Below are 14,333 nucleotides of genomic sequence, written 5' to 3' on the forward strand. Positions count from 1 at the left end.
CTCCATGAGGTCCTCCGTGTGCATTGAGCATCAGTGGTGCTGGAGGTCCTCCTTTCTGCCCAGACAAAGAAAACGGACCTCCAGCTCGGTTCTCCTCAAAGTGCTGTGGGAGAGGTCCACCCTCACCCTGAACTGGTGGAGATTCAGTTTGTTCTACAAATTGATGAGGCTGAGGGTTTCTTTGTTCTTCGTATTGCACCGCAGAAAGACCCCTGTCTGGTTCAAAGTGACCAGGTCCCTTTTCCTGAGAAGTAAACATTGGATTTGCCTTGTTTGACCAGGATACTTTGTGCATATCTTGCAAAGACTGACTGTCATTAGATGTGGAGAAATTAGGCTGAAAAGACGTACTTGGAGGTGTCGGAAGCAGCACTTTACGTAAAGGCCTGGATGTAGAAGGTTCTGCAGAAACTGCTTGACTCACATTTTCCAAAGTAACTTGAACAGTATTTTCAAATTTGCTATTAGGGGCCTCTTTTTGGAGCACTGCAGGAGGCTTTTCACTGGAAACCCAGTTATCACCACCGTAACTAAGCTGAGTAGCAGGAATTAAAGTTTTATCTTCCTTACCAAGTGAAGTCTGCAAAGTGTTTGGAAAACTCGCTTGAGGGTCACAGCTCTGGTTTAAAACTTGTGCTTGCTGATTGGAAGATGAAGGTAAATCTACTTTTTGCGCAGCCTCTTGGTCCTGATGGAACAATTCAGTCTCTATTAGGGAAGATTTTGGTGGAGGTGACATTAAAGCATCAGACACCGAGAAGTGAGCCACTGAAACACCAACAGCTGCTCGTTGTTGTCTGAGGGCTTCTTCTTGCTCCTCAGTTTGTCGTTTCTGCTCTTCTAATTGTTTGTTTAATCCTTCTAACATTTTTTGCAGTTCCACCAAGGATGAAGACGCAGATAAATCTGGCACATACGAGGCAGGTGTTTCCACGGAAGTGTTTTTAGTGTCTGTATACATTTTGTTAGGTAAATCATCAACCGTAACTTTTGCTTCCTCCAAGATAGTTTTGTCTTCCAGATCATAGGCCTCGTCCTTTAGTTCTGCTGTGTTACTGGGCTTCTCCACACTATACAGTTTTTTGCTTTCACCGGTCTGCATTTCAAAAGCTTTCTCTGGATCATCTTCTTCTTCGGTATCGTATGGCCTGTCATCCTCCTCATCTTCTATAGCTTTGTCTTTTGACATCTGTCCAAACTGTTGTACAATGGGATCTAGCAAAGGAACAGCTGACACACCTCCATCCACAGCTGCTTTAGCTTCCTGATTTGAAGACTGGACAGTTTCAGTCTCCTTAGCAAGAGGTTCAAAAGTCTTCTTTTTACCAAAAAGTGTCTGGGGGATGTACTCAACAGGTGTGGTAGTTTCTGAGGATGAAGAATGTGTAGCAGTAGCACTTGTAGAAGCGGTAGCTGAAACTGGTGGTGGTACAGTACTTGTGGTTCCACTCTTAGTCGAGGACGGTATTTTTAATACTGAAGGTGTAACTGATGAGGTTTCTGGAACGGGAAGTGGGGGTGGAGGTGGAGGAGATCCAGGTAGTGTTGTACTTACAGCTGAGTCTCCCGAATACAGTGTGTATTTCGGAGTTTTCTTTTCTTGTGAAGAAGCTACTGGCCCCTTAGAGTACAGCGATGTTTCTGTTTCCTCTTGCACCTGAATTCGGCTGCGCTTTTTCTCTATTTTGTCTGTATCCATGGTAGTAGCAAGACGCTTCCCTTTCTGACAGATAACCAATCCAAGAATTAAATTTGGACGTGAAGACTCGAGACCTGAAAGGAAACACAAAGATTGCATGTGTAAAAAAACTACTATTTTTTATCTGTGTTCTCAATAGGGACTTATCATTTTATATAATGGCAGCTATGAGTCATAACAGTAACAGTTCTTCTAAATTTCATGCAGTGACATTATCCCATAAGCCTATGTGTCTATATTTAATTACTATTAAATATATTTAATAGTAATTAAATATATGAAAATGAAAAAGATTCACCTGCAGTAACAGGTGAATCTTACTGAAAGATGTCCTTGTAAATGTCTCTGCTGTTCAAAAATTAAAGAAAGTTTTCCTATTTTTGTATTATTACTTTCTACTTATTATTGTCCACTTCCTCCCCCAATCAAATATTTCCTTTCTAAATGCTTTGCAAATACCTTATATACACAGAGATACTGATAAGTGAGAAAACCTGGACAAGCAATCTAACTTTCTGTAGGGCTACGTTGGAATTGAAGAACTAGAAATAAAGAGAAAAAAACTAATGCTATTAAAACAAACAAACAGACAAACAACAACAACAAACACTTCACTTTCTGTTACAAAGAAAGCACGAGGCATTGTTAAACTTAATAATTACATTTCTGTTCTAATCTGTGCTAAAATACCGGACTGACATTTACACCATTCCATCAAGGTGACTTTTAACACTGTTGTAGAATTGAGTTTGATGCCACAGACCCTTCCCTAAGTAAGAAATGTGAGCAGAATTACTCCATTGTGAAAGCTTCAGGCTTGAATCCCTGGAGAAGCATTTCCAGAAATGACCAGAAAGTTTCCCATAAAGAGGAAAAATGCAAACAGCTGAAGGTCCGTTTCACATTATTGTATTCCTTCCTTGTACATTCACATTTCCCACAGGCACTCGTGGAAGACAAATACAACCAGAATAAAGAGCAGGGAATAAATCCTTTAACATACAGTCAGTGGCAAATGTAGAAAAAACATATAAAGAGAGGATTTTAACTTCTGGATTTAGTGACTTGAGATCCTCATTTGGGAGCCATATTAATATTTGCATCCAGCAAGGAACCAATAATACAGAAATGAAACTAACAGCAAAGAGATTTACTGTGGTTATACGATGAGGACTCTAAAACCTACACTGTCCCTTATATTCATGACCCTTAAGTAAGAGTTTAAAAGAGGTGTAATATATGAATTTATGTATATCTTTAGTCTCTTACTAAACAAAACCAACTGCTCACTAAGGAACAACTTATAAATAACTAATTATTGCCACTGAAAACTTCTTGATACCAGCAAAAACCCAAACTTCCCATAGTTGCAGATAAATTCTATTTGCCATTACCAGTCATAAGTATGAACCTTTGCTGAAACAACGGAATTCAAAGTTTTAAGGGGGCTCCTAAATTTACTATCTTATGAGAAAATTACATCAGCTGTTTTTATTTGTATAGCTGAAATTATATTCACGTACGCTAAGAAAGAATGAAATGAGGTAAGCCTATTTCTTAAGTTCAATGTGAGGTTTCCTCAGCAAGAGGATTATAACCAGGTAAATCAAGACGATGACTTCTTCAACACAGCTTCATTAAGCATAAATATTTCATTAAGCAGTAACCTGCCTAAATTCTGAAATTCTGTGTTCTTCTGACTGTGACTGGTAATAGTGCAGCACGCCTGTTTTAGCCACAGAATGGAGAGACCAGCAAAATCTGGTTACTCACTAGAAGGTCTTTGCAAAAAGACAGAAAAAATTGGGGCCAATGCAAAATCTACTTGAAGTTTCCTATCAGAAGCAGCTCTCATTTTAAGTATTTTGAAAAAAAATAACACTGAAATTTGATTGAATGCATTCTAGTTCCACAGCTGATTTCAGATTACTTCAAAGTTCAGTGTTTGAGTTTTACATAGTTCTGTGGTTGAGAGGATGTTGGCCATGCTGGTTTAAATAAACTTCTATTTTTCATTTAGTAGCACATATTATTTCCTACTTGTACATTTAAAATTCAGTACCAAGTTTTTTCCTCCAGATAGAGTATTTCAGTATTTTGTGTTGCCAATTTTCACTTTCTTCCATGGTTAGAAATATATATATATACACACACGAATTATCAATGCATCAAGAAAATGACCTAGCTATACTAACCAAAACTAAGACTTGCTTATAATTTAGTTTGCTTATAATTCTATACAGATTGCCCTTGTGAGAGGGCAGGGACGGCAAGATGTACAACGAAAGGAGGCAGGACAGGAACTAAACAAGTAATTATCTTTGGTGAATCTAAGATTATTTGGAAAGGATCACAAATCCTTGATTCACCCAGTTAAAAACTCCTTTCAACCCACTGCCTAAAAGCAATCCTAGCAATTCTGATCACTATAGTTTACTACCCCAGATGAAGTTACATTAATACATAACATCAGGGCATAGCTCAAAAGACAGCTTACTTGGGAAGACTGTGTACACTCTGAAGAGACTCAATAGTTAGGTATGATTCACTCTGAGTGACTGCTTTACATTTTTTCTTTATCAGCATGTGAGTAAGGACTCCACATTTGGTCAGCATCGACCCGTGCAGAGGATCTCTCAAATCTGTGTTCACCCTACAACTCCTCGTAAGCATTCACTGTTCTTCTGTCGTTAGCGTATTGGTTATCTGCCCTTCTGCAGAGACCTGTGATTTATCCAACTAGTCACAACATGCATCTCAAACACTGACTAATTGAAACGAGCAGGTTTCAAAAATCTATTGGACTGTGTATCTAAAATTAACAGCAAAAAGATAGAAAAACAGTTCTGAATCCCTGTAAGAGACAGAGATCGTCGCTAATAAAATCAGAGTAAAACTTAAACACACGTTCAAGATAAATTCCAAAGCTAAATTAACAACGGTTATAACTGAATCTGTTTAGTTTGGTCAGAGAAGAAATCCATTAAAATTTTACATTTTGATACTGTAGTTTTCAACAGATGCCTAACCCAGTTTCTAAATTCATTCAATCCAAAGCGATCACACAGTAAGTGCTTCTTTTGGATGGAAATATACAGCCAGACCAGCACTTCAAAGCTCAGTCCCATTCCATTTCCATATCCGTAAATAGGTTTCAATATCCATAAATAGGTTAAGTGCCTAATTTTAGGTAATAACTACATGAAAATGTTGGCTGCAGTCTCCAACTATTGCTCAATAACTATCTTTCACAAGCAAGCATTTTAAGTGCTGCAAGCTATGTTAGTAGCTTTTGATGCTAAATTATTTATAAAATATTGTTAAATGCATTCTGCATTTGAAGACCACGATGGTGTTAAGAAGTTACATCCTGTAATTAAATCTATTTAAACAAGATGTATTAAATATTACTATGGGATTAATTTATTTTTTTTTTTTCGTTAAATACGTTTTTTATTTTCATGAAATCAGTTTTGCAGTATTTATCTACGTAATGGCCACATATTGTCCCTACCATCCGCAGCTGCTAGGAAGTTAACTGTACCACTAAGGATACATCCCTAATTTCTGTACACTGATGGCAAAACTTAGGGAACAGACCTATGCCACACTTTTAACTGCAGAGACCAATACAAGCAAAGCTGTAATCATTATCAACACGCCGTTTAAATACTTGTCCCAGTTAATTGTGAAAGCATGATTGAAAACTATCAAGTTGGTGTATCTGGATTCAGTGATAGAGATCACTTCCACCGCTGTAACACTGCTGCACATTACGGTACATTTGCTGAATGGGAGTGGCTGACATCAAAAATATGTTGTTCTACTACTGCTGCTTTCCATACTGGTATGAGTACTCTAAATATCTTGAAGAGATTTCATGCCTTCATACTTAAAAACACTTCCAAGCTTAAACTAACGGAAGAGATACTGCGGCATGCCCTCTGCTGATACACTTTTTAAATTAAAATTCTTCTATTTTAAATATGTATGGTACCCGATACATTTCCAACATTGCCAATAAATCCCTCCATAAGTGCGTCTTCCTAGTGCTAATAATGACTGATTATACCTTTTAATTTTTTTTCAAAGTGTTTTCAGATCTACAGATGAAAGTGCTAAATAGTGTTGTGTGTATGTGAAACGAGACAAACAAATTCACATACAGTAAACTACCAGAAAAAAAAAAAAAAAAAAAAAAACACAATGCTGAACATCCCACCAACAGATAATATCTGGTAATAAATATCTGAGGTGGTTGAAGTGAATAAATGTGAATATCCTTCCACGTTCCTCTATATTTATATCACCCATGACAAAGTTTTGTAGATCTTCTAGGCACTACAGCAGGTCAGAGGTCCTCAGTTGTGTTCCAAATCCAGTCCATCAGAAAGCAGGATTCATAACAGATTCATAATCCGTATGCACCTGATGGAGCTGGTTGATACAGCTGGAATATCTTCCAGCTAGGACTTCTGGAGTGATGGGATTATTGTCCTCCCCCTCCTCCCGCCCCCAGTCATATTTATCAAAGTATCTTACACTGTCATGTTTTTTGAGTACTTGCTAAACTCTATTTGAAGGTACACAAATTTAAGGATACAATGACCACTTTCCAAAAAATATCTTTATTGGGTATAAAAAACAGTAAATTCCGTCAGATGTCAGTAACAAGTATGTATTACAAGTCTTTTACGCTGCGGTATTAATACATGCCTGCAAGTGTTTATACCTATGTTTCTTCTGGGCAATTACCTCCAGTTTTGAAAGAACTTTTCCTATTTACATTTTGTAAAAACCAGCCTGACATTCCTCATTTCTATACTAATACTAACAAGTCTGTCTACTTTTGCCAGGCCTCCACTTTAAAAGCTTCATTTGAAATGAAATCTACAACAGAAATATAAAAGATAATGTACAAGGACAGCCTATGTTTGCTCAAGAATGCAAGGAGGGGAAGATCATTTAAATGCTTCCCTAGAGCAGGTTAAGACAGGCTCAGAGTGTATGAGAAAAATCTTGTCCAAGAACACAAAGCAAGCGCCCTTTGCAATTTCATGCAGGAAAGAAGAGTATTTTCCTAGCATTACATTACTTGTTGGTGGTGTTTTTTTGTTACTGTTTTTTGAGTCGTATGCCATTAACATGTGAAAACCTGGCCAGGCAGAACACACCTCTGTTTATGAATATAAGCCCTGAGAATGCTTTATTGAGTTTAGTCCTAAACTTGTATTTGGGTAGCAGAGGACAGTCAGCTTGTCAGAAAGGTCAGCTCCTTACATGTTTTAGTGTGTAATTATTTTGCGCTGTTTAGTATTTTGCACACCATCCTTACAACAATGAAGTATTGCCTTCATTGTAACCTGTAGCTCTTAAGCTCCTCAACCTGTTACTCTATATGAAAAAAGGTACTTATTTGGAAACTAAGCATATGCACCGCCTCCATCCTCAGATGAAGGTGACTTCAAATTTTGTAATATAAAGGTGTTTCACATCTGAATTCATTCTCATTTCTTCTGTTTCCATGTTCAATGCACAAAGATGGAGCAAATTCGAGCCATACATTACTGCTGATAACTCTAACTAAAAATAGAAGAGCGTAATATATACCAACCTATACCACCTACTGTCTGCCACCTACGCAAAAGGAATTTGCCTGCTCCCAGGCAAACCAATGTTCTGAAGTCAGTGATTTGTCTGGAACTTGATCCAGGTAGCACAGAATATTTCAGACCCCGTGTACATGCATATTGCATGCACAGCGTAATACATACCATGAGATAACAACAATGTAGTGAAACCATAAACGTTACCTTTGTCTTCAGAGATTTCTTGACTGCTCCGTGGGATAAGAGTCTCCTATGTGATTTAGGGGACAGCACATGGCTTGTAGGGACCTAAAACTTGGTGGATTTATGGGTTGTTGAAAGTAGGGTCGGTTGAATGTTCTGATAATGTTTGCTTGTTTGTCTCAATATAGTGGCTGTTCTATGTACTCCATTTGATGGGTAAACAAATCCTCCTAACAGCAGAGATTTATCTTGTTGGAAAGGCTATGTGAGTTTCAGACCATGTCACCTTGAGATGATTGACTTTGCAATTTTTTCCTATATGCACACTTTTAAAATGTTTTTATAAAATTATGTATTTTTTAATTCTGCTTACATTAAACATTCAAAACCAATTGGTCTGTGATTTACTCGTTTTGTAATTTTACCTAGCAGTTAACCTCCCCTAAATTTTGTGCTTACCTGGTCCCTTAAAGGGCAAGAGGTTGGAAGGAATTGGGTCCTTAGAACTCAGTGGGATCAGGTAGAGATTCTTGACATGTCTGTTGTTATTAGTTACAACACCAAAACAACGACGACTGCTAAAATAGGAGTAGAGAGAGATATAGGCAACTTCTTCTTCTTCTGTGGCAGGATGGAAACGAATCAAACGAATCAAAAACAATTCCTGAAATACAAAATCAAAGTGGAAAAATTCAACCTGTAACACATCAGCAAATAAAATCGTTTTCCACTTTCATCCAATATAGGATGAAAGTCTGGAGCAGCTTTAAACCAAGATTTAAGAAAATACTGTCATTCAATTGGTAATATTAAACCAGAATCAATTTTGTCATTTTCAGAAAGACCAACTATTTACGTATCTCACATCAAGCTACACCTCTTTAGGTTCAGAATATTCAAATAATTATGAAAGAAATGGAAAATTCTTAGATTATATTTGCATACTGGCCTTCATTTTTACTAAATCCATAAGGGTTTTAGTAGTAAAATTTATTACATACGCTTACTAATAATTTCCTAGTCTTTTAAAATTGAATTTCTATCTTCAGTAACTGAATAAATAGATTGTTTATATTCAATCATTAAAAAACAATAGGTTGTATGAATGTTTAACTACTACACAGGGGAAAGACGATTGGCAGCTCAACAGGCAAACCTGTTTCTTCAATAAATCAAAAATTTCAATGGAATAAGTGGTAGCAGGAGTTTTCTAGGTATGATCGACATCAATATAAATTAGTAACAAGGAAATTCTATCAAAAGCTGCTGTATATTTCTTCCTGGTTTTCCAAAGGATTTTAAGTAAATACCTTACAAAGTGAAGATTGGAGTTTGCCAACATAATCCCAGACTGCCTTCGGTGAGATCTTCCCACCAATATGAATCGTGTCTGGTAAATCCTAAACAAGAAGCATTACATGGTCGTATAAGAAAAGGAAAGAGAGGCTACAGTTTTGAACCAGCACAGATTGCCCCATCCCAGTAGCTTAGGCGATAATACAGTACTATGTTTTACTGAACTTGCACATATACATTCCTAATTTCAGACAGGCTGTTTCCAAAACGCAAGGAGTTCATTATGGCATATTACTGGAAGGCTGGCAGTACACACAAAACAGAAAAAGCACTGCCTGACGAAGATAGCAGTGGAAGGTCAAATACTTTTGGATGCCTATCAGCCGATTCTATTTGTTAGCTTTGCTTTTACAGGGAACCTGTTATATGTAGTATAGCTTTTATCTACGCTTTCAATTGATCTGAAATTTTTGCACCCATATGAATTCTAGTTAGCTTCCTGTCATGATGACAGTGAAACCTGTTTTAGCAAAAACAACAAGAGAGCCACCAACCCTCCTAAGAAAAGACCTAAACTACACGCCTGAAACCCTCAATCACAACAAATACACTTCTTCAGAGAAGTTAAGTAACTGCTCAGTTGTTTCATCACAAGCTGTCATACTACCTAATTAGTTGAATGTACACCCTCCCAAAATAGAAAAGCAGTTGCATCAAAGTTAATCAAAGGATGATATTTTTAATAAATGGCCAAACTTTTCTAATAGATCACATCAGTGATCCATCCATCTGTTTGTGAGCAGAACAAGGCATCTCTTTCAAAACACATGCTGATGATGCTTCTCGTCAAAAACTGATCTTGAAATCAAGCTATTATTCTATGTTAGATACTAACATATATAGAAACATATTAACAGACATGAGAATTCTTCACAAATACGTGAGGAATTTTTTTTAAAAGGCTTTCTCTCCTCCCCCCTGCCTCAGGCTACTGTTCCTATTACTAGAGGAGATTACTAAAGGGATGCAATTTTTTTTTTTGTTACATGTCCAATATAACACCATACACAGTGACCCCAGCCTTTCTAACAACAGGAACTGCAATACATTCTAAACGCATAAACATGTCAGTGCTAACCTCACTAAGATAATCAAAGCACCCGGAGACAGGATATGCTTTAGTGATAAATTTGGCCACACTCTGCAGATTAATAAATCCTTTCCAAATGGTGTTGAGGCGAGAGAGGAAGAGAGAAGTATCGCTGCCTTGAGGTGAGCATGGCTCAGCAACGCTGCAAAACAAATCCAAAAGAGAAACGTTATAGAGCACAGTAAGAATGCTTCCTTCTTCTTCTTTTCTTCCCTCCTCTTATTGATCAATTACTTTATTTTAAAAAAGCAAGTAACAGAAGCCTTAGTAAATGCTTTGTTAATGTTTTCCACTTTCATCCAATATAGGATGAAAGTCTGGAGCAGCTTTAAACCAACCCTCACAAACACTTAATATATTTGAATGCACATGCAGATTTAAAGTCAAATATCTTATAAGTTTTATTTATCTGTTAAAACACATTGAAGAATTTTTACTGTCAATATATAACGATGCTCAGAAAATTTTACCAACTAGAGAAGTTAAACAAGGAGATGACAAATTAAAAATTTAAAGTTCAGGTAATCGCATTTAAAGTTGAACATGCCTTTTGATTATTGGCAGGGGAGGGTAAGAAGCAAAGGGGGACAAACAAACTGAACATAGCGAGACCAGAGATTCAGTGGCTTAGCTTACTATTAAATATACACACCTGATATTGGGTGACTGATGAACAGCTAAGTATCTTGGATCTGCTGAGGACGATGGCTTTGTTAATATTGATTTGGGGACAGTCATAACTGGTTTTGACATTTCCTGCTTTGTCTCCCCTGTTAAAACTTCACCAGATGCAGTACCAGAACGCAGGGCTGTGGTCGTAGTACCAGAGGAGCCGCTCATTGGTGTTCTAGGCTCTCGGCCAGAAACTGTTACAGTTGTGACAACTGCACCAGTGCAAGAGGCAGGAAAAGTCGAAGGTTCTTCAGATGAAGTATCTGTGTTGTCATGGCCTTGGGTTGTAGGAATGTAAGTCCTTTCTAAGCTTGACTGGGAAACTGCTTCTGCTGCAGGTGCAACTTCGGTTTCCTCTGTGTTTTCAGAGGCTGCCTCTTTAGCAGGCTCCGCTGCTGCTGATGGTGCAGAACTTTCATATTTTCGCTGAACTTCTGGTTTAGATTTTGACACTGCTTTTTTAGCAGATGCCATTAATTTTATCTTCTTCGGTGGTAATTCATCTTCAGATGCTGAAATCTGACCTACAAAATTAATTTTAAAGTGTTTTTGATTACTGTTTAACAATGAAAAGGTCTGAAGAGAAAAACAAGTAAGCAAGCAATGCTCTTAATAATTCTTTTACTTCAGACAAAGTCAACACTGTAGATACCTGTACGGATTTTGCAGTTCAGGTCAAAAAGATGGGCTCGATGCTCATTTGTTGTATCCTTACACATACTGCTAAAAACGTCTAGAGAAGGAGCACTATTTACATTTTGTACAGTTTGGGTTGACTTCTGCTGCTCCTGGAAATGAACAAACACAGAAAACATTCTGGTTGATTGCTAAATTCAATCATAAAAAAATACTTTTGAAACCGTTAATTCCAGTTCTTTAAAAAGATATTAAGGGCTGTGCAGAACTACTGCTCTGAGCAGCACTGACAAAAAGATGGAATTTTGAACTATTCTTCCCCTTTTATCATTTGTTTAAGAATATCATGTCAAACAGAGTTCTCAAATAGTATTTGTCCTCATTTCATTTCATGTAATTCTGAAGTAGATACTATCACATTAACTGCTTCCTGAGAATACAGAATTGTAATACTGATCACATTTTTGGGGGGGAAAACAATTGGCTAAGATTTTGCTGTAAACTGAGGCAAAGGTCTGAAAAACACGCATCATCTGATATTTTAGAAGCACATGTGATATATGCCCGATATTAGGTTGTTGCATTCCTTCAAACCAAAAGGAAAATGCTCATAGCGCACCTACTAGGTGATATTCTTACAGTTCATTGAAACAACCTGCATTTCTGACATAAAATTTGAGGCCCTAGTTAGCATTTATCTCCCTTGGCACCTCCATGCTAAAGCAATAGCTAATACTTACATCAGAATCAGACACCGGGGGAAAGTCTTCCATAATTACATCTGGCACTTGTTCCCGTTTTACAGCTGCTTTCTTGATCTCGTGTGATTTGTTTCTTGACTCTAACATCTGAGAGAAACAAAAACACTTTAGTAACAAGTCTGCATACTGATTTTATAATTTTATTTTGTATTTTCTTATCAGTTGGCTAGTGGAAGAGAAAAAGCTTACGTTATTCATATTTCATTAGGAAGAAAACAATATATTAATTATGGGTGGTAAGGGCTGGTGAAGTTACTGTTAGTTCATATCTAAGGACACACTGGAGAATCGTATTGCTTACCGCTTTGGCTGGTTTCTCCTTCCATACAAACAGTTCTTTAGATACAAGTTCTTCGGGTTTCATTCTCACTAGTTTTGACAGTGAGATTTCTCCACGAAGAACACGATGAAGAAGTCCCTAAAAAAAAACAAAAAAAAACACACTTTGTTGCCATGCTGAATAACTTAAGCAACTAACATGATTTGCAGTGCTGGACTGTCAAAACCCTTTCAGGTTTCTTAATTCCCTATTAAAAATGCCAGTTAATCTTAAGAAAACTTAGCACGGTGCAGCAACCAGAAACTAATGATGAAATCATCATGAAGTATGAATTTTCCACATTACCATAAAATATACTATCAATTCTACTGAACAGGAATTTCGAGAGATGAACTGCCACTCCTGTTTCATATCTATAGTAGAATTTTTTTTAAAGAAATTACGTTGTCTAGTCACTATTCCCATCTGCACCAGCTTCTTTTTCCTTTAAAAGATAAATTATCATGTACACAAGTGGTCTCCCATACAAACCACAGAACGTCACAGAAGAAAAACATTTATTTTTTTTCTAAGAATGCCATTCAATAAACAAATATTTCGCTACAAAGGCCAATCTTAATAAATACACGCGATCCAACTGGACTTCCATTCCAACTGGATTATTTAATATTTGAATGGCTTTCAAACAATTTTTTAGAGCATAATTCATAAGTCTCTCTCTTGAAACTACATATTGATGTATTATTTAAAAAACAGAATATATTTCAGTACGTTTACTGTTTAAGTAAATTCCAAACCTGATTTTTTGGGTCGTCGAGATCGAACAGGATTCTACGGTATCTACTCTTGTATCGGTTGTCCGTAACTTGAAACAAATTAAACACCTCCTTTTCAATATTGAGTGCTACTTCCCCTACTTCACTCTCTGTCATGACCAGATCATCACTATCATTGACTCTGTTAAAAACAAGAAAGGGTATGCGCATTTATGTTAGGCACAAATTCTTCAGGCAGCATTCATAAAAACTAAATTTTCAGAGGAAGGAGTTAACCACGCTTTTATTCACTCAGTGAGGACTTCCTTAAAACACATTTCAAAGCCAAAGTCTATCTCAGGACCTCAAAATGTCAACAATGGCAACCTTTTGCTACTGTCTACAGAAGACCACGGAAGACAGCCTTAACGAACTGAAGCCAGGTCAGTCCTTACAAATCCTCCTACTCACGACACTGCAATTAGTTTTCTGTTGTTGTTTTTTGTCATGAGCTACTGAGGGAGCTAAAACACTTCAGTTTTAATCTTAGACCCTCCACTGTGAACAGCATTTCTATTTCAGAGACACTACCAGAGCACAGTGGCCTAAGTCTTGACAGCTGACAAGAGCTTTAATATTTGTGGGACAATGTTTCAGCTTTTTTTTTTTTTTTTAAAAAAAAAAAAAAAAAAAAAGTAATACAGTTGCTAACTTTGGGAGAAGAAGGAACCTCTGCCTCAGCAAGCCCTTGCAACCTTTCACTGTGATATTCCCTACACTATGCTTCGTACAACCCCTACATCTCCAAACACCACCATTGCCAGATATCAGCTTCAGGTCACCTGCATTATAAACATCTCTATGCTGTGATTTAATTCTTCAACTGTAATTGTCTCTCACTACAAATGGGATAGTGACGTTTTTTTAAAGGCTTTTTCACATGCCCAATTATTTGGCATCAGATTTTTTATTTTTAATAAAGCTCTAATGCTAAAAATACTTGTAGTAATTTCTAGCACAAATTAAATCCCTTAGTATCACTTAGCAAGAAAGAAACAAAACTCTGCAGGCTAACCCTTTACTTCTAGTTGTAGTTTCCTATATAAAATAAGTGCTTTGAATTCCCACCCACCTCTTCCATAACATTTCTTTTAGGGACTGACGAATATATTGTCGAATCTGCGAGTTGGGCTGCGACTGGATAGGGCTAGCTTGTGTTTTTGCTTGACTACTTCCAGATGCAGTAGCTGTTAAAACAAAGAAGAAAATGCAGTATTAAATGCTTAACATTA

The 14,333-nt window shown here is 37.0% G+C and overlaps 1 protein-coding gene and 2 long non-coding RNA genes across 3 annotated transcripts in view; 1 reads left to right on the plus strand and 2 right to left on the minus strand.

The window, feature by feature from the left end:
* LOC140002690 (uncharacterized) overlaps positions 1–14,333 on the plus strand; it is a 167,877-nt gene that overhangs the window by 146,387 nt on the left and 7,157 nt on the right. The gene's annotated exons all lie outside the window — the stretch shown is intronic.
* Positions 6,927–9,503, minus strand: LOC140002694 (uncharacterized). Its single transcript, XR_011809927.1, has 2 exons — positions 8,802–9,503; positions 6,927–8,155 (listed from the first exon to the last, which is right to left on the minus strand). It is a non-coding gene; the product is annotated as an uncharacterized lncRNA (long non-coding RNA).
* Positions 10,376–11,726, minus strand: LOC140002689 (death-inducer obliterator 1-like). The gene is made up of 2 exons (XM_072039422.1): positions 11,262–11,726; positions 10,376–11,133 (listed from the first exon to the last, which is right to left on the minus strand). Exons 1-2 carry the CDS (start codon positions 11,422–11,424, stop codon positions 10,565–10,567), a joined length of 732 nt encoding a protein of 243 aa, XP_071895523.1. The 5' UTR covers positions 11,425–11,726; the 3' UTR covers positions 10,376–10,564.

This window comes from Anas platyrhynchos, chromosome 5 (assembly GCF_047663525.1).
Source record: "Anas platyrhynchos isolate ZD024472 breed Pekin duck chromosome 5, IASCAAS_PekinDuck_T2T, whole genome shotgun sequence".
NCBI lineage: Eukaryota > Metazoa > Chordata > Aves > Anseriformes > Anatidae > Anas > Anas platyrhynchos.

What these genes read in the sequence shown, in the direction of transcription:
- LOC140002689 (XM_072039422.1), bottom strand. Translation starts at nt 11,424, where the DNA reads ATGTTTTCTGTGTTTGTTCATTTCCAGGAGCAGCAGAAGTCAACCCAA. An exon ending in GAACTGCAAAATCCGTACAG is followed by an intron (nt 11,134 to 11,261) that starts GTATCTACAGTG and finishes TTAATTTTGTAG; the next exon opens with GTCAGATTTCAGCATCTGAA.